Raw genomic sequence first — 22322 nt, 5'->3', positions numbered from 1 at the left:
TGGTACGCACATGACATTTGGGAAATAACCACAAATGGACAAGTAAGACAGTTTGGATAGATCTTTATTGCCAGATCTTTTTCAGTGTTGTAAATAAAAATAGGCTACTGTATTTACTGTAATACATTTTTTCATAAGACTTGATGGTCTTTGACATCTTGCAATATCTTTTATAACCACTGAGGGATGGACCAAGTTGGTACTGTAGACTGGGTAGTGTGTTTCCAGCATGACATGGACACAAACAAGACATTGCACTGAGAATGTAGTAAACATCAGCATCAATGCACACTCACTGTACCCACTCAATTTCAAGCTATTTTGTTTGAGGTGACTGTAAAGGTATAGGCTAAAAGTAAGTGTTCATATGGTCACATTATATACGAATAAAGTGATATGCTAGCATGATAGCTCAAGAGGGATAATTTGTCAGCAATACCTTGAAGTATACAGTACAGTGTCAATGTGACACTGACCTCAGCTGTGAAAGTGGTTATTATTGTCCTAGATGTTACTGTTGACCTACATACAATAGGTCTGCATCAGCATTCTCAGGTTTGTTTTATCACCTGCCTTATAATGCATGACTTTAAGAAACATTTAGACACTAGTATCTTTGCATGAACATTTTAAATGACTCTGTATGTAACCCTACATTACTCTGTATGTAACCATAGTATTGTTTGATCCTCTTCTGTTGGGTTTCATGCCAACATGCAGCAACCAAGTAGGTTTTTCCTCTAAAAAAAAGTGCAAACATTTATCCCACAAACCATTTGGCCGTTCAGTTTTATATGAATAGAGTACATTGTTTATCACAGATAGGGAAAACATGTGAATGCCCTTTCTGTGACAACATCTTTCCCAACTCGGACTGAAAAAACACTTTTGGAAATGTATTATCAATCATAGAATTCATCCTCTCTCAAATCCCAAAATATTATCAAAATAACTACAGAAAAAAGTACTGGTCCTTACATCAATTATAAGCATTTCAGCAGAGAAGAATTTACTATTTGCTGGTGTTGTTCAATACAAAGAAAAATAAATTACACAAACAGAAACTGAATTAAATACAGTAAAAACAGTAGAGATAAAATGCTTCCACTATATAGTTAAAATCAGGGTGTACATCACTGCATGCTTTACAATTGTGTTTCTGATCATAGTAATGCTTCATCAAGAAAATACTTCACACAGTTATATACTGACAATGCAGACAGGTAACTCCTCTCATTCCTATTGTCATGGCATCCACAATTCAGTTTGAAGGGCACAGAAGTCCATTGGTCACACAATAGTGAAATATGTTGCCTATCCTCCTTTGGGTCCATAGTCCAGCTGCTGGTGGCTAATACTCATCATCTAAAAACTCTAAGGAGTCATTGCTAGGCAACCCTTGCACTCTGTACTTCTGGGAGATGTGTATCCATCTGCTGTGGTTGAAAGATATAGAGTGGTGGAGCTCTGCCGACCCAGGAAAAAGATCCTTTAAGAGCCTTTTCAAAGGGATACAGAGACGATTACACAGACCATACAGTATGTTTTCTTTACAGAGAGAGAATTCAACATATCTGGAAACATGGAATCATAAGATAATCAGAATTTAATACTTCAAAACCTCAAAAAGAGGCCATAACACAAGGTTTCTACATAGCAAAAAACATTCAAGATATCTTATTAAAATGGTTAATATTCACATTAAGAAGTTGGAGGAATATCCAGCTGCTTACTTGAATATAGGCATAACAATGTGTTCCATGAAGCCAATCTGCAAGTCTGGTATGTAGGCCTTCTGCCTGTCCATCATATCAATAGGTGTGTTTCCCATGGCTTTCTCCTACACCCACGCACAAACACACACAAACACACGCACACACACACACAGGTTGTTACTGTATATGTTTTTCCTGCCTCAGTTTAGGCTGAGGCCATGAAATCTCAGTGCTCAAATTTGCATACTGCTAGTGTTCTCCATAGTTTCCCAATTTGTTGCATGAAGTTGTCTCAAGGTGTATCAAAAGTCCATAAGATCAGATAATAAACTAAATCGGCCCATCCTGGTCAAGAACATGAGAAGTATGACAAAACATGCGACCACCTGTCATCACCTAGCCACCTGGAGTAAAGAGATCAACTGCGGTCTAGGTATGGGAATAGAGCTATCACAGACATGTAATTATCACCAAGACCAACATGACGCCAGATCAGGTATTTGCTTTAAACGCTGAGCTTATTTACATTGAATGCCTAGGTGGTCATTTAAACAGTACATGGCTAGAGTTTGAAATGCTTGTTGTCGTTTAGACCTACCGCACTAAATCTGAAGCATGTTCATGGGCTTTGTTAGGTTCCTGAATATTTGTATATTTGTTGACATTTCCATATTTGGAAACGTTGTTTCCTTAGAAACAACATTAACATGCAGACCCATTGATGCCACAAAACAAGCGACACATACTCGATCTCCCTGGGAGAAGAACTCTTTGTAGATGAGCTCAGCCACTCTCCGGGTGGTCTTCCAATCTTTGGTCTGGTCAGACAGATCACTTGCGCTCATTAGTAGACACAACAGTAGTTCATGGTGCTGGGGCTTGTTAGAGTCGTATCCGTCTGGGGGCACGACACAGATACAGTAGGTGATTAGGACACAACGGGACACAGAGAAGACGTGCAGGAAGTATTGCTTGTAATGAGGGTGTCTTCACCTGTTGTCATTTTTTGTAGATCGCCTAAAATGCGCAGATGATGGGCGATGTCTGTGGCTAAGATGATGTCATGCATCAGATCAAGTATTCGATGATAATCCTAGCCATGAAGACAGGGTATAAAAGGGTTTAATGGAGGCCAGGCATTTTTGGTTTAATAGAGGTAAGACATTAACAGAGGCAAGAAATTTTTTCTACATCAGATATGAAACTATGCAAGATTCAGAAACGGTACATTAAGCATTGTTCAAAATCCATACATCTGCCACCAAAGCACACACAGTTGTGAAAGATCTAGTAATTGTATTGCCAGAACTATAGTGCAAATGTTCTGACAGGTAGTCCTCTGGTGATAAAAGGTCTTTGATCTATGAATCCAGACGATGCAGTCTTCTCAACATCATTAAAAGAGTCCCCCTGGCTTAATAAATACCCAGTCTTAGCTAAAGAAAAATTCAAATGGTGTCTTGCAGAGGTGATTAGAAGCCTAAGGGCAAAGTTGCAGCATATGTGTAAAACAAGGACTTGCAGCTTTTTGCTTTTACCTTTCTGGAACAGTTGTCAAAAATGTTACAGCCCTCCGAGTTAAGGATGGATATAGCTTGGGCAAAATGGTGTCTCTGCGGAAGGTGGGAATTGGAAAAGTGATGAGGAATGAATTAAATAATTTCCATGAAAGCTATTTTTGACTATTCAAAAGCTGTGTAGTGTTGGATGGAATAGTTTGGCACCTCCAACACAGATCCATCTGAACTGTAGAGGTGAGCCAAGACTGACTTCTGTAGGAGACAAAAGGTGAATCACAGGATGAGAGGGACAGACATTAGCTGCTGTCTGCTCTTGTACGATGGGTATTCAACCCCACCCAGCCACACCAAAGTATACGTGACTCACCGATACGATCTGGAAGGAGTTATTAGTTCCACGGTGATCCAGGTCATGACACAGACACGAAACAAAAAGAGCAAACATCTCAATGTCCCTATGGAAAAGCAGTGAAATGGACAGCCACATAAAGGTGTCAATCAGTTTTTGTACTCAACATTCTTGTACATTCTATGTATTCAGTTTGCTTTTTTATCTTTTTTCAAGACACACAAATGAAATCAAGTATCTCAACAGGAAACAGCACAGAGATGCTGATTACAATACAGACTACAATGTTTCAAACAGAAGGTAGAAAAGAATGGGGAGAGTGAGAACGTGGCGGTAATTTGGTCTTACTCAAGATATTGTCCCATGTTCAAATTCTTACATAGGAGGTAACAGAAGTGGCTCACTGAGAAGGCATGCATCCAGTTGTGATAGGGAGGATCCCTGTACCCTCTCTTAACCATCAGGCAAAACCTACAACAGAGGTGCACATTAGCTTTCTCTACTGAGACCACATCGCTATGTATTTGGATCTGTTTGTGTGTATGCTTTGACTACCGGTCAAAGGTTTGGGGTCACTTAGAAATGTCCATTCCACTCCATTATATACAGAATACCAGCTGAGAACCGTTGCATTGTTTGGTAACACTTTATTTGAAGGTATCTACATAAGAGTGACATGGCACTGTCATGACACATGACACTGTCATGACACATGAACCATAACCCTAACTTTTCATGACAAAAACCGTATGACACTTAATGACAGAAGCGTTATGTCATAAACGCTTATGACTTGTTTATAATGTTTATGACACATTCATGACAGTGTCATGTCACTCTTACAGGGAAGCTACACCAGGCACGTAACTGACAGGGTACCCGCGGAGTCTTAAAAGTATTAAAAAGTATTACATTTAATTTTCCTAAATTAAGGCCTTAAAAAGTATTGAATTTCACCTCAAAGTCTGGAATTTTTTCACGGAGGTCTTAATTTTTCAAATGATCAGTAGATTTAGTGTAATATCCTCACGTAGCGTAAATCACAAGGATTAAAGTTCTCCGTCGTACGACGGATTTCCGTCAATTTGATTTTAGAAATGTCATATTTGAGATCGATGCAGATTCGGTGAGAAAAAAAAAGGAGTGGGGGGGGGTTCTATAACCTTTTCTTTTCCTTTTTTTAAGGCAACTACAAATATTAGGTCCGATGAATGAATGTGTGTGATGCTAAATGTTTAAAGACCTAGTGTTCTTGAGAACTTTCTGTGTCTCAATCAGAGATTGCTCAAGAAGATACGTCAGCCATGAGGTTACGACAGCTGATGAGGTTGCCCAATCCGTTTAACTTTATTGTGAGCTTTATGTGCGAATTCGGAGGCTGTGTTCTTTCCATGCATCAATGTAGACAATTTCTTACTATCGCGAACTCTTGTCAGGGGAGGTCATTCATTTTGGGTGTCACCTATGACTTGAACAGATAGCCTGCTATGCCACCCGATGTAGCCTACTATTATTGTTACAGTTTTTAATCAATGCAACTAACATTATGTGTAAAGTGACGCAATATAAACCGTAGCCTATGCCTCCCGTCTGTTATGACATGTACAACAATGTTTTTCCCAATTTCCGACGGAAGGTTTTGACTGAGCGTGTTCAGTTCAGAGCGTGAACAGTTCGCGACATTATTATTTTATGTTAAGCAAGGGGGTCAGTCGTGTTTATGACGTACAGACAGCCTTGTAGCCCATTTTGCTTAGGCAAACGACAGTAGGTTGTGAGCGTATGTTGACAAAAAATAACCATGCAATTAAAATAGTCAACTTAAAACTTTGCTATTATTAATGTATAGCACAAAACCATAACCAGTAGGCCTACCAGAACCTCGCATATTAGCGTCATGATTTGTGTATGTTTATCTATGGCTAACCGTTTTTGCGCTACGCATGTTCTTTCATAGCGCAACACGACCTGTCCCTCACCATATCGCAACCTCTTGTCAACCTTATACAATCTGTTGCTGAAGACAAAAGCGCCCTCTCCAGATTGTCGTTAACAGATGCGCAGACCTCCTGCATGAGCACACACAGTATTGCTGCTCATTGGAAAACTGAGTTGTCTGTAAAACTCAAAATTACCATGTTTTCATTAAATGCGGATGAGGCAACAAATGGAAATATGAACAGTATCTAGACTGTTCTGATTCATTACTTTGATGAGGAAATGTGAAGTCTTGCAAACTTGATTTTATAGATTTTACTTGGTGTTGAATTGCATATTAAGAAAAAAAATCTCCCCTTTAAATACTTTTGGCCTGAAGTAATTAAATAAGAGTTTAAGTTAAAGCCTTGCTACAATATTGCTGCAGTAGAAAATAACAGCAATGGCTAATCAGCAATGGTCAGGGATGGTATTGAAATATTGTTTTGTTCATCAGGAAAACTCAATCTCAATCAAGAACACTCTCAATTCGCCTTATTCACATGGCGGCCAATGGCGGCTAAAACGAGGCTACAGGGTACACAAACCATAGGATTGTTATGTTCTATGCCTTCAACTGTAGGTGGCATTAATTATATAGTAACTTAAGAGTACCCTGTAGCCTCGTTTTGGTGTTTATTTGGTGCTTTACTTTGCTGTTTGCATCTTTTTGTACATTAAAAACCAATAGGTCACGACTGCAAAAGGGGTGCTATCTCTATAGGTTGATATGAACAACGTATGACTTACAGTATGGCCTGAAAAAAGTTTTTTTTTTCACTTTAATCCCTGAAATCAACTAGGTTCTATTCTGTGTAAATTTGTCCATGAAGCAGGACATTCCACGTTACTACCACGACAAATCTTTGCGTTGCCACTGCACTGCTGTCATGTTCATCTTGGCATGTTCAAACACTTGTAAATAGTAATTATTTGAGGTTAAATCTTACCTTTAATATTATTTATTCTATCCGAATGGGTGCGATGTAGGTATTAAATTTCATCTGAAGTGGTATTAAAAAGGTCTTAAAAAGTCTTAAATTTAGGTCTGACAATTCTGGAGGTACCCTGACTGAAGTGTTCCGTTCGCGACACGTAAAATCCATTTTTAGAAAAATTGTCTATTTAACGTACGCGCCGCTATCACGTCTGGTGTAGCTATTTCCATTGATTACAGTGGAAGCTAATTGTTGCAGCAGACAACGCGAACGGAATGCTTCAGTAAGCGCCTGGTGTAGCTTAGTCCTTATGTAAATACCTTCAAGTAAAGTGTAACCCATTGTTTTTTTAATCAGGGCAGCAATTTTCAGATTTCATGTGCTTACATAATAGCCTTTTAAAATGATATCAGCTTAGTAAACAGAATGTGCCTTTAGATGAATTAGATAAATGGTTGCTGATAATGGGCAACGTAGATATTACTTTAAAGATCAGCCATTTCTTTCTACAACAGTCGAGAAGAGAACCCTTTTGCAATTATGTAAGCACATAATGTAATCTGAAAACTGCTGCCCTGATTAAAAAAAAATATATATATACAGTGATGGCCAAAAGTGTTGGCACCCATGCTAAAGTTGACTGAAAAGAGGAATATAAAATCATTTTTACATGTTATTTCAGTTTCAGTTATTTCAGTTAGCCTATTAGCTGGTTTGATTTGCATTGAGCTCAATGAGCATCAAACCAGCTAATAGGCTAACTGAAATAACACCCATGCCAATCTCTAGGTATGGTGAAGGGTATGTGATGATGTGGGGCTATTTTAATTCCAAAGGCCAAGGTAACTTTATCAGGATGCACAGTATTCTGTATCCATGAAATAACTGGCCTTTAAAAATAAAAATCTGCCTGTCTCTATGGGAATTTAACATAGGGGTGTCAATACTTATGACCCCTGTATTTTAAGGAAGAACATTTATTTATTTATGATACATTATTCATTCACTAAGAAAATTGGTGTCCTTAAAGGTTAAATATTTCCTAATTTTTCACTTAAGGCATTAAGATCAATTTCCAAAAGATGATTTTATATTCCTCTTTTCAGTCAACTTTAGCATGGGTGCCAACACTTTTGGCCATCACTGTATAGTGCTGCTTGAACGTTTGTGAACACTCAGTCATGGTCAGTTGTTTGTTTTTACAAAAAAAATCAAAATAACCTTATTTAATGTACATCCAAACCCCAATTTGCAAAGCTGGCCTTCCAAATAATTAGTTATGTTTTTTTTTGTGAATATTAGTTCACAAAAAATTCAAAATATGACATTTGCAATAGTATGTGAACCCATGTAGTTCATTTCTTGTAGCACTTCCTTTTCTAACCACTACTTCAGCCAAACATCTTCTGTACCCATTAACCAGTGTCTCACATCTGGTTCTGCAGATTTTTGCCTACTCCTCCTTGCAGAACTCAACCAGTTGAGAGGTTGGAGGGTCAACTGGCATGTACTGCCCGCTTCAGATCTAGCCAAAACATTTCTATTGAATTGAGGTCTGGAGTTTGACTAGGCCAATCCAGAATTTGAATTCTCTTTATCTTAAACCATTCTGTGGTAATTTTGCCTGAATGCTTATAGAGTCATTGTCCTGTTGTAACATCTATTTCCTCCCTAGCTTCATCTCCCTGACTGACATGAGATTCTGATCAAGAATGTGTTGATAGACCTGAGAATTCCACATCATCCAGGTTTCCAGTCATCATCCAGTCATAGGAAGCCCCACACCTCCACATTTCCACCACCATGCTTCACTGCTGAGAGGAGGTCTTTTCTTGGTATACAGTGTTGGCTTTCCTCCAAACGTGACGATTTGGATTGTGACCAGATAATTCTATTTTGGACTCCCCTGTCCAGAGAATAGACTTCCAGAAAGCCTCTGAAAGTTGAATCGGGCAGTTTTGTTCTTTCTTAAGAGCAGATGCTTCCATCTAGCAACCCTCCCATGGACGTTGTGTTAGTTTTGTCTGATTGTAGATGCATGTAGATTTATTCCAAATGCTGCCATCGAGGTCTGTAACTCTTTCTGGTGCATCTTGTCATACTTTTGATGGGCATCAACTTCTAGGTGATGTTGAATGCCCTCCATTTGCAAATAATTTGTCTTACAATGGATACATGGAGCTGCAATCTGTCAGAGAGGGTCTTGTAGCTTTCCCCAGACTGACGGGCTGTCACTACTCTCTTCCTTATGTCCTCAGATATCTCCTTTCCTCTTGGCATTGATGATCCCTGTGGGTATGCCTTGGCACTACAGTGCTTTGCTGGATTTCTTCTCTCTTTTAATCATGGCTGCTCAAACCCCTTCCAACGGAAGTCTGTTTGATTAATATGCTTTGATTTGATTATTTCAGCACCCAAATATGTTTTACATTAATCAATTATCTACTTGACTTTACCAATGCAGCAGGGGGTCCACTTACTTTGGTACATACATTAATTCCATGTTTCATGATTTTTTGACTTCTCACGCAATTCCCTCTAAACCTGTCCATGCATTTGATAAATATACACACCTGACAGTTTATATTTAACAAACTTGTGATTAAATAAGAAAATCATGATAAAACAACAGAAAAAACTCCAAACTGTTTAAGGCGTTCACATGCTTTCAAGCAGCACTGTATGTTAATATGAGCATGAATGATTTTACTGTCTCTGAACTTACCGTGCCAGTGAGTTCTTTTCTATTTTGTAAGTGTTGATGAACCCCATGTCTTCAAATATGCTGATAACTGCCTAAATGTGGGTATGGTAGGATGGAAAAGAGATACTTAGCTGTTGCTTAGCAATCCTTTTTAGTTTTACAATTTTGATTCATACATAAAGCATACACACTGAAACACAACACACACATACAGGCACACACATACAGGCACACAGATACAGGCACACACACTCTCTCACACACACACACACACACAGATACACACACACACCGTAGCTGTGTTGTCATCACTGAGTGAGCGAGGGATGTAGCTAAATTCAGCAAAAGAGGGGTGGATCTTTTGGATCGGCAGGATGCCACTGGAAAGTAGTCCTTCCACCTCCTCATCAGTCAGCTGCAGAGATGTAGAGATTTAGAAACACTACTTGTTACATGGTAAACACATAACCTTTAAAAAACATGAACATATGTCAGATGAACAGTTAAATTCACCTACTACTCAATAGAAAGTCATTATTTTGTGCGTGAAATCTACCAGCCACTTTCCTTTTATGTAAGCATTTATCTAGTATTTGGTGCTAATTTCCAATTATGCACCCACAGCATGTTTCCATACCTTCATATGGTATCTCATCATTTCATTGGACAAAGTGCTTCTGAACTGAGCTTCAAGCACTTTCTGGTACAAGAGAGACTGGAGAGGGAAAAATAATCAGGACTCATCAATACTTCACACCACCACCCCCTCCACAGATGGCCCTTACATTAATGATAACAACAGTAACAGTAACAGACCACAGAGGAATAGATGGGTTTGGTAGTGACATAAAAAAGCAAACCTCCCCTCGGAACCATTTAACATTTGCAGTACCTAAAACACACTGTTGGCTCTTTCCTATGAAATGCCACACTCTCTCTCCTAAGGGTATGTGGTAAGACTAAGTGTTGTAGACTCTCACATGAGCAATACTGATGCCACAGTATATTGAGAAGGTCATTGCCAAGTCCTCATCAAAGCGGTTGAACCACGGTCCATTAATTTTGTTCACTAGCTCAGCAACACCAACAATATCTGATAAAAAAGTATGAATGATTGAAGTTGAAATTGAGGGCAAACTCAGCAAAATAAAAAAGTAAGAACAAGAGAGAGAGAGAGGGAGACCATTTACCTCCATTGACGTCTTTAATAGGGAAGCAGAGAATATTCCGTGTGTGAAAACCTGTTCTCTCGTCCATGGCACAGTAGAAGAGCGGGTGGGAGTATGCATCCTTGATGTTGAGGATCTCTCCTGTTGTTGCCACATGACCAGCGATTCCCTGATTAGCTGGAATGTGCAACTCAGTCTAAAAGATAGGACCAAAAATGCAACGCACCACAGAAGAACACTGATTAGATTTGGAGAGACTTTCTCAAAGAAGTGGCGACTTGACCTTTTGGTGTCAGATTGCCAACTGCTGTCAGGGTAACATTTGCTTTCTGACAATGTGCTGATGAAATACTGTATCATATTTGGCATTACAATACTAGTTTGCAGAGATGGTAGGTGGGTTTACATAGACAGTTTTTTTGTCACTCCGATTAAACTATTCCTATTGAAAAATGTGTCTGTTTTTGCATAGGGTACGTTCTATTCCGATCAGGTGCTCTCAAGCGATTTAGAATAGCCGTTGTTGCCTACTTTTCATTGAAAAGATACAGCAGGCAATCCGACAGACCGTATACATGGCTGTTCAATCGGAATAGGAACAGAATACACCACCTCTTTCATTCCGATTAAAATTCTGATCGGATCGTCAGTTTTATTATATGTGTCATTTCTATTCCGATTGAGCCGTTATTCCGATTCTAATTGGAATAAAAGTGTCCATAAACCCACCTAGTGATGACCTATCTTGTTAGGCGTACAACTCAAAATCCCTGCATAGTCAATTGAGATTGTACGTTGTGCCCTTGCATGGGCCACTTTATCTGCACTACTTCAGTCCATCCCGATGTATGTGTACCAGCTTTGGCTGGGGGTTGTCCTGCGATGAACCGCTGTCCCACTCAGGGGGGAGTCTGTGTGACTCTTGTCTGCTTAGCACCTCAGAAACTGGGTAGAAGCACCGGCCCTATTAGCTGCCATGACAAGAGAAGGATTAGCTATTCCAAATGGGAGGGGCAGTGGCAGTGGCAATGCACTGATGCTTAGAGGAGATGGACGCTGATGCCCAGGCTACAGCAGACAGACACACAACTGAAGCAGAACGTTTGAATGAATAGTGCAACTGTTTTCATTATGTGCTGATTTAATTACTAACCGCTTTAACCCTCTCTACTTGCGCTCTGCATACACTCTGCATCAGCTGTGCTTTCACTGTAGGCCTGACACGCACCTCATTTTCCCCCACCATTCCTCCATCGAACACCTTCGCCACCAGCTCCTCGTTGGCTTTGTCCAGCAGGAACACGGAACATCTGAGGGCAGGAGCACAATGGGAATATTTCAGATTTCAGATTTTGTGATCATTCAGCACCACTTTGTCAGCATCAATTTAATTTAATTGAACATTTGAGAAAGATAATGTTTCATTAGATGATAATATATTAAACCGATGCATGAGATGTGTGCACGTGATGTGACTGCATGTGACGCGTGTTTACGTATAACTCTCTCACCTCTCTGCGTTGCTGAGGCTCCGGGCTTCGGCAATGATCTCTTTCAGCAGTGTATTGACATCATCTGCACAAACAGACGAAAGAGGCCCTGTTAGTTTGAACAGTCTACACGTCTACACCTGTTTGTCCTGTGGCATCAGGTATTCATACATGTGTGCTTGTGAGAGACAAAGAGTAATAAGCACAATGTTCACCAGTGCTCTACATAGCCTTTTATTCACTCCAGGTAAATTCACTTCTCGAGTAAATGACACCCAAACTGTTATGTTGTCATATAAAAACATAATGCCATGTGTTAATTATAAGCTTAATTGAAACACCATACACCATCTATATCCTCACAGGTCAACTGAATTGTTTAATCTATGACAGTTGCACCTTATCACTGGGCTAAGCTCAAATATTTGAATGTGTGTGTGTGTGTGTGTGTGAGGTAGGGAGGGAGGGAGACAGAGTGTATTTACCTAAATGAGTGAACAGGTTTTTTGCCACCTGCAACAATGCCTGCAAAACATGACAGTAAAGAGGATCACAATACAATAATCTATGATAAAGAATACAATACAATAATCTAAATAAGAATCAAATAGTTATAACAAATACAGTAAGGTATGGAGTATGGTGGTACATTACATTAATGATTAAAATATTAAATGTAAAAACATTGCAATGTATGAAACCATAGTTTGCTTTTATTTCAACAGTTGATTAGGTAAAGCTTTCCTGAGGTTCCAAATGTGCTGAGACTATGCCTGTGTTGGAGATATATTACCTGACACTGTTTCTGCAGTTTGCGCTCCCTTTGAAGGGCCAGGGAGCTGCTTAGCACTGGGGCGGTATGCCGGACACAGTGCTGAATGATGTGTTCATCTGCCTCTGTGTATCTGATTAAACCCAACCCATACGTACATGTTTTAATAGGCAACCATATACAGTATATGTTGTCATACACATGTAATGTACACACAGAAACATCCACAGACCATATACAGTATATAGATTCAGATACACATAAACACACAGACATAAACAAAAGCCCATTGGTCCTACCTGCTGGCACCTTCCTTGTTGAAGGAACAGAGCAGGGCGGCCACCTTCCCTGTGTCTCTGCACTCGACCGGGACACACAGCATGGTCTCCACCTGAAGAGCCAGCTTACCGCTCAGCTGCTGCAGGTCCTCCTGCCACAGCGTCAAAGGCAACAAGAGGCTCCATTATGATTGGTGGCCCTCGAGACCAATTCAATTGTTCTGATGCTATATACGGTGTCAATACAATGGAATTGAATTGAAATGTGATGTAAAAGGATGTATAAGTTACTCACAGTGGTGAGATCTTGTTGAGTGAGATACTTTTTCTCTTTCACTGCCTTCCCCAGATGTCCTGTGACCAGCTATAAATTACACATTATGAAGTGGTTATCATTAACCACTAACCAGTATGAGTTTTATTCCTTAAGGTAAAACACTAGGCACTCGTGTAGGCCTTGCAGCCTCAATTTGTACGACTGATGATATGACTTTGAATGTAAAAAAGTTATCTCAGTAGGCCAATAGAGGGTGCACATGTTTCAGTGTAGCACAAGCTAGTTCACCTTGCCTCAGTTGTAGGCTACAGAAGTTGTGAGTGTGTTCTACTCTAAAGACACTCCAATACACTGACACAATCCAAATTAAACTGGTGGATTAGGAATATTTGTCCAACGTCAATCATGATATATGAGAGAATAGGGGAGAATAAATTGCATAACTCACAGGAAGGCTGATCTCCTCCTGTAAAACATTATCACCAATCACCTGTGAACAGATTTGCAGATGTCTTGTCAATAGGGTTGCAAAATTCCGGGAATTTTCAAAGTTGGAAACTTTCCATGGGAATTAACGGGAATATACGGAAATTAACGGGAATAAACGGGAATTAATGGGAATAAACTGGGAATTTTTAATATGGCAAGTTAGTCAATAACAGGGAACTTAAATGTAGTGGACAAAACCCCATCTTGCAGAATAATATTAGTTAAAACAACCTGATTTAATGCAATTTCAGTCACATTTCTACCCTGCACATACGTCAATCCCATGCACACAGCAATCAGCATAGGCTACATAAAGGAAACCTATGGTGCATTCATGTGCATGGGGAAAATAAATTCCGGGGGGAAATAAATTCCCAGTGAAAATGTCATCTCATGTGGGAATAACTGGTGTGAAACTGGGGGAAGTTTGCAAACAGAGTTGCCCAGTTATGGGCTTGTCGTCACTTTTGTCCTCATTCAAATGGGTGTACGTCATTTTGCATAAGCTGTAATGGGACAATTAATCTGTCTGATTAAGCTTGACAACTTATATGTAACTTACATAATCTATGTTATGTCTAACTGAACAAAATGATAGTCAGTCAATGTTCCAACCAATTTGATTTTGTTGTTGAGTGGCGTGGTGTCTCTTGGGCAGTTTAGTGGTTTCAGTGTTGCTAGTTTAGCACGCCAGTAAACCATAGGCAGAGAATGGAATTCCTGCTAGCATGGTAGCTAGCTTTGTATGCTAAGCTAAGCGAAAATACGAACAAACAAATCATATTGCTTATTACGAAACAAAATGTTAATGTCTGTATATGAAACAGTAGGATTTACCAAAAATTCCCAGTTAATTCCTGTAAATTCCGATAATTTCCTTTAATTCCATGAAAGTTTCCAATTTGGAATATTTCCAAAATTCCCCAACTTAACTTCCCATGGAAAGTTTCCGGAAATTTACCGGAAATCTTCCGCCCATTTGCAACCCTACTTGTCAATGGTGTTCACAGCAATCATTTATTAACCAACAGGACTGTGTAGAATTTATTGGGGTAAAGTAGTTCTTGAGTCATTTCACAGGTCTTGAGTAATTTTATGTTAAAACAGGGAGAAAGAACAAATCATCATACTGTCAGTGGGTATTGGAGTATGTCTATACTTAAAGTGTATTCATTTTCCACCAAGATCTCCATATATAAAGAATCATGATGTATTTGTGCATGAACTGGTATTTGTTACCTGGCAAAGCAGCTGGTGACTGTCTTCTGAAACCAGTAGAAAGCAGTACACAGACTTGATCTCTTTTTCCAGCTGTTAAAGCAATCAGAGCAAGTAAACCGGTTGTGTGTCTCTCAGTCATTCTGTCAGACTCACCATTACAATAACATTAATGATGACAATATAATCACTCACATATTGAATGATTTTTTGCTGGACAGTCGCAGCATTCAAATCGTACAGACTTCCTATGAAAACAGGTCCATTAACAACAAATGGACAACAAAGTCTTCCGTATATAAACACGAATGATATGTTTTCATCCCTGTAACAACCACATTCAATTTCAACCCATACCACAAAGCTGTAGGACTTTTTGATCCAGGTCTCTGTTTCCTGCATTATCCAGTGGTGCTGGTAAATGATTCTGGGATGTATTGATTAATGGGCTCATAAATGACTTCTTGGCCTTCAGAGTGAGCACTCTTTTACAGGCTACGGTGATCTGAAAGCAGACAGCACGGCACGAAGGGACATTATTACTGCCTGTCGTTTCCTATTAACAGAAGAACTGATAAATATTTGACCTTTTGGCTTACATGCTTCTCCAGCAAGTCTAAATGGTTGTCCTTCTCATCACTGGTCTCTCCACAACTAATCTGCAAATACAGTGAAACACAGCATACAATTACTCCAATAAACATCAGCTTGCTGTATGATAATTTTTATCAGTTTCTGTATTTGCTTACAAAATCAGATAAGTAATTGTAAGGACCCTCACCAAAAGCACAGCAATAGCTTCTCCTTGATCTATAAGAGGTGTAATGACAACTACAGTACAGAGGGAGTACAGATATGAATTATATTACAGATTTGAACAATTTATTGTAGGCTACATACTACACACATACATACTGTACTACATACTGACGACGTGCACACGCTCACACACTTGCACAAACAACACCCCATGAAGACACATCCCCAGCACATACAGACAAACAAACCTTTCTGTTGTCCTGGCAGTGGCTTAGCCAGGCTTGGTCTCTGGTCCTCATGCAGCTCTGCTGGAGGTATGCCATCGCATATTACCCTCCTCTGCTGAGCAACAGCTTCTCTGGGAGCAGGGAGTGCAGATACACTACTCTTATTTGTGCTGTCTCAAAAGTTAACCAGTTTTACTCTGCTCATGTTTTCGTAATCATCGTATTGCATAATTACTAGCATTATTAACAGCAGATGTAGCTCACTGGGGTTACAGCTCTTACTGAATGCTCCCCTTATTCTGCAGGTTATGTTGAGGGTCTTCGCAGTTCAGGAAGTCACCTTCCAGGAGATATGTATAAACACTGACCTTCAAGACAGAAAAAAAAAGCAATGCAGTATCCAAAAGCTGTTGAAAATAAGCTTGTATGAATTTTCTTTCCTGAAATTGCTACTTGCAAGCATCTCAGTTGCTTGCTTTCAAGAATAGTGTGTGTAGAAGTGATGTTGTGTGTGTGAGTAAAGCATCTGAAGTTCTGTGGGGTGCTGAGGTGGAAAGGGAGTAGCTTACTGGTCCAGATAGAACAGCACTGAGGGCAGCCTGAGCAGCTACTCTCAAAGATGGACAGTCCGTCACTGAGGCTAGTGACAGTAGAGAATCCTGTCAAGGCAATGACAGAGACATTTTAATGTGATAGCATTTTTAAGCTTTTCCATTTGATGATCACTAGCTACACGGCAGTTAATGCTGATAGTGAAAAAAAAAAAAAGGCTTAACTGAAGATTCCTGACCCTTAGGATAGCCTACTAAAAATAACTACATTTTTGTTTAGTCTAGTTTTTGAAGAATTCCATATGCAGGGAATGCAGTATTTTGAAAATGAAAACCTTGTATTGCTTTACATTGTACTGCACTTCAGAAAAACATTTATTTTTGGTAAGGTGCTATCCTTAAAGTATTAAGGCATGCATAAACGGAACAGCACATTTGCTTACTTGTAAAAAGGCCATGTGGTGAAATAAGAGTTAGCCCGCTGTTTCTTTGTCAAACATGAACATATAGCCTAGGTTAGATATATTTTGATTCCAGGATGGATAAAGTTTTGGTAACTTCATCACTTTCAGCAGGTAGGCTAATATGTTATGCTACACTAATGTAAGATGTCCCATCAGAATTTCTGCTTTATATCTGTCTGCATATTTTAACAGGGAGTTTGTTTAACATTAGTTAGGTAGAAGCTATAGCGCTTACAAAAACAACGGCGGCTTTTCAAGTGTTAAAACTGATTGTTTTTCTTAGAAATGCAACATTTTGGACATGGAACGGCAGTACTTAAAGGGAAAACTGCTGTAAAACTGTTCCATAACGGCAGTTATTTTGGGTAGAAGCTAACGTTAAAGTTAAGCCTAACATTTCAGGTAACATTAGCCAGAATAGCTAACATTAGTGGTTAACATTAGGCTTCGTAGCCTATTTCGGCCACACAGTCATCAAAATGCAGTTGTTTGTGTAACGTTATCACCTGGTACACATGGTAGACATGTAAGCATGTCATTACTCGCTGTAGCCTATGCGGTTTTCGGACGTGGTTGGCAGACGTAATGTAGTGAATTTCCATTCATTTGTAGGCCTAAGTGATAGCCCGCTGTCTTTTCAGGCCACATGTTGCATGGGAACACCTTGACTAGACATCCTGTGATTTGCTTTCCAGTTTCCATTCTAGTCAGATGATGATAGGCCTATTCACTTCCAGTCTTCCCCTTGCTATTCTGTAGGTCACTCCAGAACTGCAATGCAAATTTGCAAACTATGTGCAGAAATGGATGCAATTTAATGCTCCATAAAAAATGGGTAAATTAACCCCATTTCATTCATTTTAGTTTCTGTTCACATGAATATCAAAACATGTCGACTCCCCTTACTCCCTTGGTGTTGAACAAAGAGATCACATGACCTCTATTGTGAAAACTTGCTCGACTTTACTGAAGTCAGATAAATTGGGCCTTAAGTTATAGACGAGAAAAGGTTTAAGGGGTAGGCTATGAGATTCACTCTAAAAGATTAACTCTGCAGGTTCAAATTGTTTATTTAAACGTAAATCATTAATGTAAATCAGATTTCTGATATTCTTGCGTATACAAGGAATTTGGTCTCTGCATTTATCCCACCCGTGAATTAGTGAACACACAGAGCACACAGTGAACACACAATAAGGTGAAACACACACTATCCCGGAGCAGTGAGCTGCCTTGCTACAGCGGCACTCGGGGAGCAATGAGGGGTTAGGTGCCTTGCTCAAGGGCACTTCAGCCGTTCCTACTGGTCGGGGATTGAACTGGCAACCCTCCGGTTACTACCCCGAAACCCTAACCCGTTAACCTGACTCTCGCCTGATTGGCTCTAGCATAAAATCTGGTGCCGAAATCACTCCCACAGGAAGCGATCCTAGATGGATGTGAGTGGAACTAGGTGGAACGAAATTCATCTGGTGAGAGTCAGGTTACTAACCAGTAGGCAATGTTATGTTTATGTTTATGATAAAACGCTGCTCAATGGAAAGAAACTAGGCCTGATGCAGTGTTCTGATGAGGTTGACAAGATTAGAGGCCATTAATAGCTACGTGATTTTATTACTAGCGTGAATGGGCACATATAAATCTTTTTGCGATAACAGCTTTTGACTTGGCTTTATATATGACTAATATTGGTGATTGCAAAGCAAACTTAAACCACTGGTATGAGCACAGACATTACACCCGTAAAACACACACACACACAAACAGTCACACCACATCTTGCAGTGCAGTAAATTGATATGCTGAAGGGCATTGCTGGCGTTAGGTGAATTTGACACCAAATGATGCCTTTAGACAAGCAGCATTCTACCAATCTTTGGTTGGAATATGGGACTTTCCTATCTTTTTCTGAAAGTGTAATCTTTTGAGAACCTTTATGGTATTTACCGTAATACACAATAACAATCAAATATTAACTGCTTTTGGGCTGGACTGCTGTAGCGTTCTGTTTTCATGCATCCATGCTTTGTTGTATTTGAATGAAGTTCTACAATAATACTTTGAAACACATAAAATAAAAATTAAACTTATGCTAATGGTTCTCTCTCTCTCTCTCTCTCACACACACATGCATGCATATTTATCTACAGACAGACTTTGTCCAACACTAAACAAAAGTCCATTAATTCATCAAGGGCTTTAGGGTGAAAAATATTATATTGGCCTGGAGTGTGGCATGTCTGCACTGACGTACTCCAGAGACAGTTGTCGAACTGTGAGACAGATTTGAAAAGAACATGTGATGAATTCCAGAGGGACTGTGACGACAAACTACGACGAAGGTCTGAGGAATGCCGTTTTTCCCTCTGCAAGTCCATTAAGGTTCACAGAGTCAGTAGCAATACGCTTATAGCACTCAGTTACCAGGGAACCGACAAAGTGTTTGTAAATATAGCGTGACTGTTTTAAAAGCTGAAAAAGCAGCAGACAGATTGATTAGGTGAGAGCTGACATTTAAAGGCTCAGACAAAGTAAAAATATAACCAAATGGGCACACACAGGGTCCAGAGCTACTTCAAGGCCAAATGCCCTATCTCATGATGTTAGCAAAAGTGAAAAATAATTTGAGAATCCCCTCCAACACTTAACAGGTTCTTCCTTGGGCCATACTACACATGTCCACCAAATTCCATGAAAATCAGAGCAGTAGTTTATCCTGCTGACAACAGATAAACAAACCTAACTAACAACGTAGCCACGTTGGCGGAGGTAACTATTGATAATTTAATACTGTTGCCAAGTAAAAGAACCCTAACTAAACCCTAACTAAACCCTAACGGCTTGTGAGGCTCCAGTGAATAAACAGTCCGACAGCAAGAACGGTCCTCACATAAACAAACTGGACCAAAATGAAGGATAGAAACGCACACAAATGCCCAGAACTGGATCAGTGTTTCTTTTAGGGAAACCCCACACAGAGGAACTAAAGTTGCAGAATAAATGTGTTTTTAAATTCCCTAAAAGACTAGTTAACCAAGCTCATGTAGTAACAATTATGTAGGTGGTCTTTACCTGCAAGTCGACAGGTGAGGCTGTTCTGTTCTCCACTCGAGGAATGAACTGTCGTCCGCCAAGAAAGCGAAAGAGCTCAACAAGCACTTGCACCAGCACCATTTCAACTCCTCTCTTCACACTGGATCACAGAGATTTTCACTCTGTCTCACTCAATATTCCAGGTCCTACCTTTTTGTCTCTGCTCTCTGATCCTCTTTGTATGTGTGTGTTTGTGTGTGTGTCACTGCCTTGTGACAGGCAGAGAATGTGGAGTCCCTTTGTAAACAAGGCAGCTGGTCTCGTCACCACTCCTGTCCCGCTCTCTGTCTCAGCTACCTCTCTTCCTACTACACTCTCCCCACCCCTCCCTTTCTACTGGTTGGGCAAGCTGTCTCTGCGGAAGGGTGTGTGTGGCAGCAGGTGAGGTGTATGACGAGAGGAGAGAGAGAGAGAGAGAGAGAGAGAGCAAGTGAGAGAGTGGAGGATGCAGTCCACGTCAAAATCAGCAGACATGGGCACGTGGTTGCGGTTAAGGAGTGAAGTAAACAATAACAGTAAACAAATAAAAAAAAAGCTTGGTTTCTTGATTGGAAGACCTATATTTCATGTACGCTTTTCATGAGCTTTTGATTGTGTTTTTTTTTTACATTGCTACATTACTTTTTACAATTTTGGTATACAGTATACACTACTGAAACTATATGAGCAATGATCCTTAAAAAGGAAGGAATAATTTTGATTTAATTTTTAATTGGTTCTCTACTGTGATTGAAACCATTTTGACCATTCCCTCTCCTTTCATTCTGCCTGCTGTGAAGGCACGCCCAGTCAATGCATTTGTCAGTATAGCCACCACTTGACCTTTGGGTTGTGCATATGCAAAAAAACGGGCGTTGCTACTGTAGGTGCTCCCACAGTGACAGCGTCATTATGGATAAACCATCTAAATCTCTGCCTGAGGATGAATCGGTGACCATACTTAAGCAAATGCATGAACGGACCGGAACGGACGAATGACCCTGACAAGCTCCACTTGATAAAAACAGTTTTTACAGTGTAAGTTATGCAAGCCAAGAGTAATACACTTTTCCGCAAAGACATCAAACACAAATCTAAGAACGTATATAAAGGTCAGTGTATTAACACTGACTTTACTAGCCAATTAAACGGGATTAGCTGGATTCTAGTTTCTGGAAGGCAGATTAATGGACAATGATGACATTCAACACCAAAGATGACATTCCTAGCACTTTACAATGAATTGTGAGGTATTTTTAGATTGTGTCACAAGTAGTCACTTGCTACCAATCAGCTCAATTGAGTGGCATTTGTTGTTGACATGTGACTTTTTTTGTATTTTTTATGTCATATCACCATACATCAATGTATTTGATCATTATTTTTAAAAAATAGTTGAATTACTAAAAGTAGTAGAATTACTAAGTAGCTTCAAGCTAGATATTCAGCTAAAAACAAATCGCAAGGAGTGCTGCTACTGGGTGTTCCTCTGGTGCTGGTCAGTTAGGAATCCAAGAAGTTTTTAAACAGTCTGAGGCACTCATGAAGATTAAATTAAATAAAGCCTTTTTATTTAATCTTCATGAGTGCCACGGACTACCCTGGAAATCCAGAGTTCTCGCGAGAGCACACAAGTCATTCAGAGTAAACATGGTCTAGTGTTATCCAATTGTGTGCAGTGAGACTTTTAAATGCATGCTTGTTGCCGCCCCTCGAGTTAGTCCATTACATTGTTCTTTGCCAGACCCTTAATCTTTCTACATTATCAGGGTCTGGATTTTCCAGGCTAGCCTCAGACTTTACTTTGAAACAATTATAGTTTTAAACTAAACTTCTCCCTAGGGTACCTTATTCCATTGTGAAGTAATTGACAGACTGCAAAGCTATGCTTTCAAATAGCAAAATGCTCTACTGACATCTTGTGGAAAATCACCATACTAACAACCACTGTTACAAGACTTTTTTTATGCATAATGTAATGAATGTAATATATTCAAACAAATACAGCAGAGCACAAAATTACGATAAGAGCAAATGTATCATTTGCCTTTTTTTTGGTGTCAGAAACCAACCAGCCATTGTAATAGAATAGAATAGAGATTTATTGTCATTGCACAGTAAAACAACGAAATTCGGTGCACTCACGTACTGGACTCATTAAAAAAAGGTAGCATAATAAATAGTCAGTAAAATAATACATTCTCATTCATTCAATACATTCATGTTGTCATACACTATACATCTACTCAGTGCATTTTATGCAAAGTAGTGCAAAATAAATAAGTTCAGAGCAATGCATGAGGTATTGATGTCATTGATTAATGTTGACAGATATCAGTGGGTTTGTTTTCAG

The 22322-nt window shown here is 39.5% G+C and overlaps 1 protein-coding gene across 2 annotated transcripts; it reads right to left on the bottom strand.

Moving 5' to 3' along the window:
- Positions 1–46: 46 nt before the first annotated feature.
- LOC143111696 (cGMP-dependent 3',5'-cyclic phosphodiesterase-like) lies at positions 47–20303 on the bottom strand. 2 transcript variants are annotated; one of them, XM_076273952.1, is made up of 29 exons: positions 19970–20303; positions 16452–16541; positions 16165–16250; positions 15904–16013; positions 15678–15727; positions 15496–15555; positions 15254–15401; positions 15092–15144; positions 14918–14989; positions 13638–13679; positions 13208–13276; positions 12934–13064; positions 12656–12767; positions 12348–12387; positions 11884–11947; positions 11601–11682; positions 10394–10568; positions 10184–10296; positions 9841–9918; positions 9496–9618; positions 9225–9295; positions 3933–4055; positions 3603–3690; positions 3440–3487; positions 3254–3328; positions 2709–2808; positions 2462–2613; positions 1734–1840; positions 47–1499 (listed from the first exon to the last, which is right to left on the bottom strand). In XM_076273952.1, exons 1-29 carry the CDS (start codon positions 20069–20071, stop codon positions 1352–1354), a joined length of 2712 nt encoding a protein of 903 aa, XP_076130067.1. In that variant the 5' UTR covers positions 20072–20303; the 3' UTR covers positions 47–1351. The 2 variants fall into 2 exon arrangements, 1 of the variants encoding a protein (XP_076130067.1); XR_012984586.1 differs by lacking the exons at positions 47–1499; positions 1734–1840 and having other exon boundaries at positions 2527–2613; positions 3964–4055.
- Positions 20304–22322: the final 2019 nt, after the last annotated feature.

The sequence above is a fragment of the Alosa pseudoharengus genome, unplaced genomic scaffold, assembly GCF_046254945.1.
Source record: "Alosa pseudoharengus isolate Yale_2024_CS ecotype anadromous, Long Island Sound unplaced genomic scaffold, YU_APseudo_1.1 YU_APseudo_1.1_scf_8, whole genome shotgun sequence".
NCBI lineage: Eukaryota > Metazoa > Chordata > Actinopteri > Clupeiformes > Clupeidae > Alosa > Alosa pseudoharengus.
Note: the sequence above shows the minus strand (reverse complement) of the source record. Positions and strands in the feature narration are given on the sequence as shown.

Coding starts and splice junctions, on each gene's coding strand:
- LOC143111696 (XM_076273952.1), bottom strand. CDS start 20,071: ATGGTGCTGGTGCAAGTGCTTGTTGAGCTCTTTCGCTTTCTTGGCGGA. Junction 3,691..3,932: donor AACATGGGACAATATCTTGA/GTAAGACCAAAT, acceptor GCTTTTCCATAG/GGACATTGAGATGTTTGCTC. Junction 3,329..3,439: donor CAGATGGATCTGTGTTGGAG/GTGCCAAACTAT, acceptor CACCTTCCGCAG/AGACACCATTTTGCCCAAGC.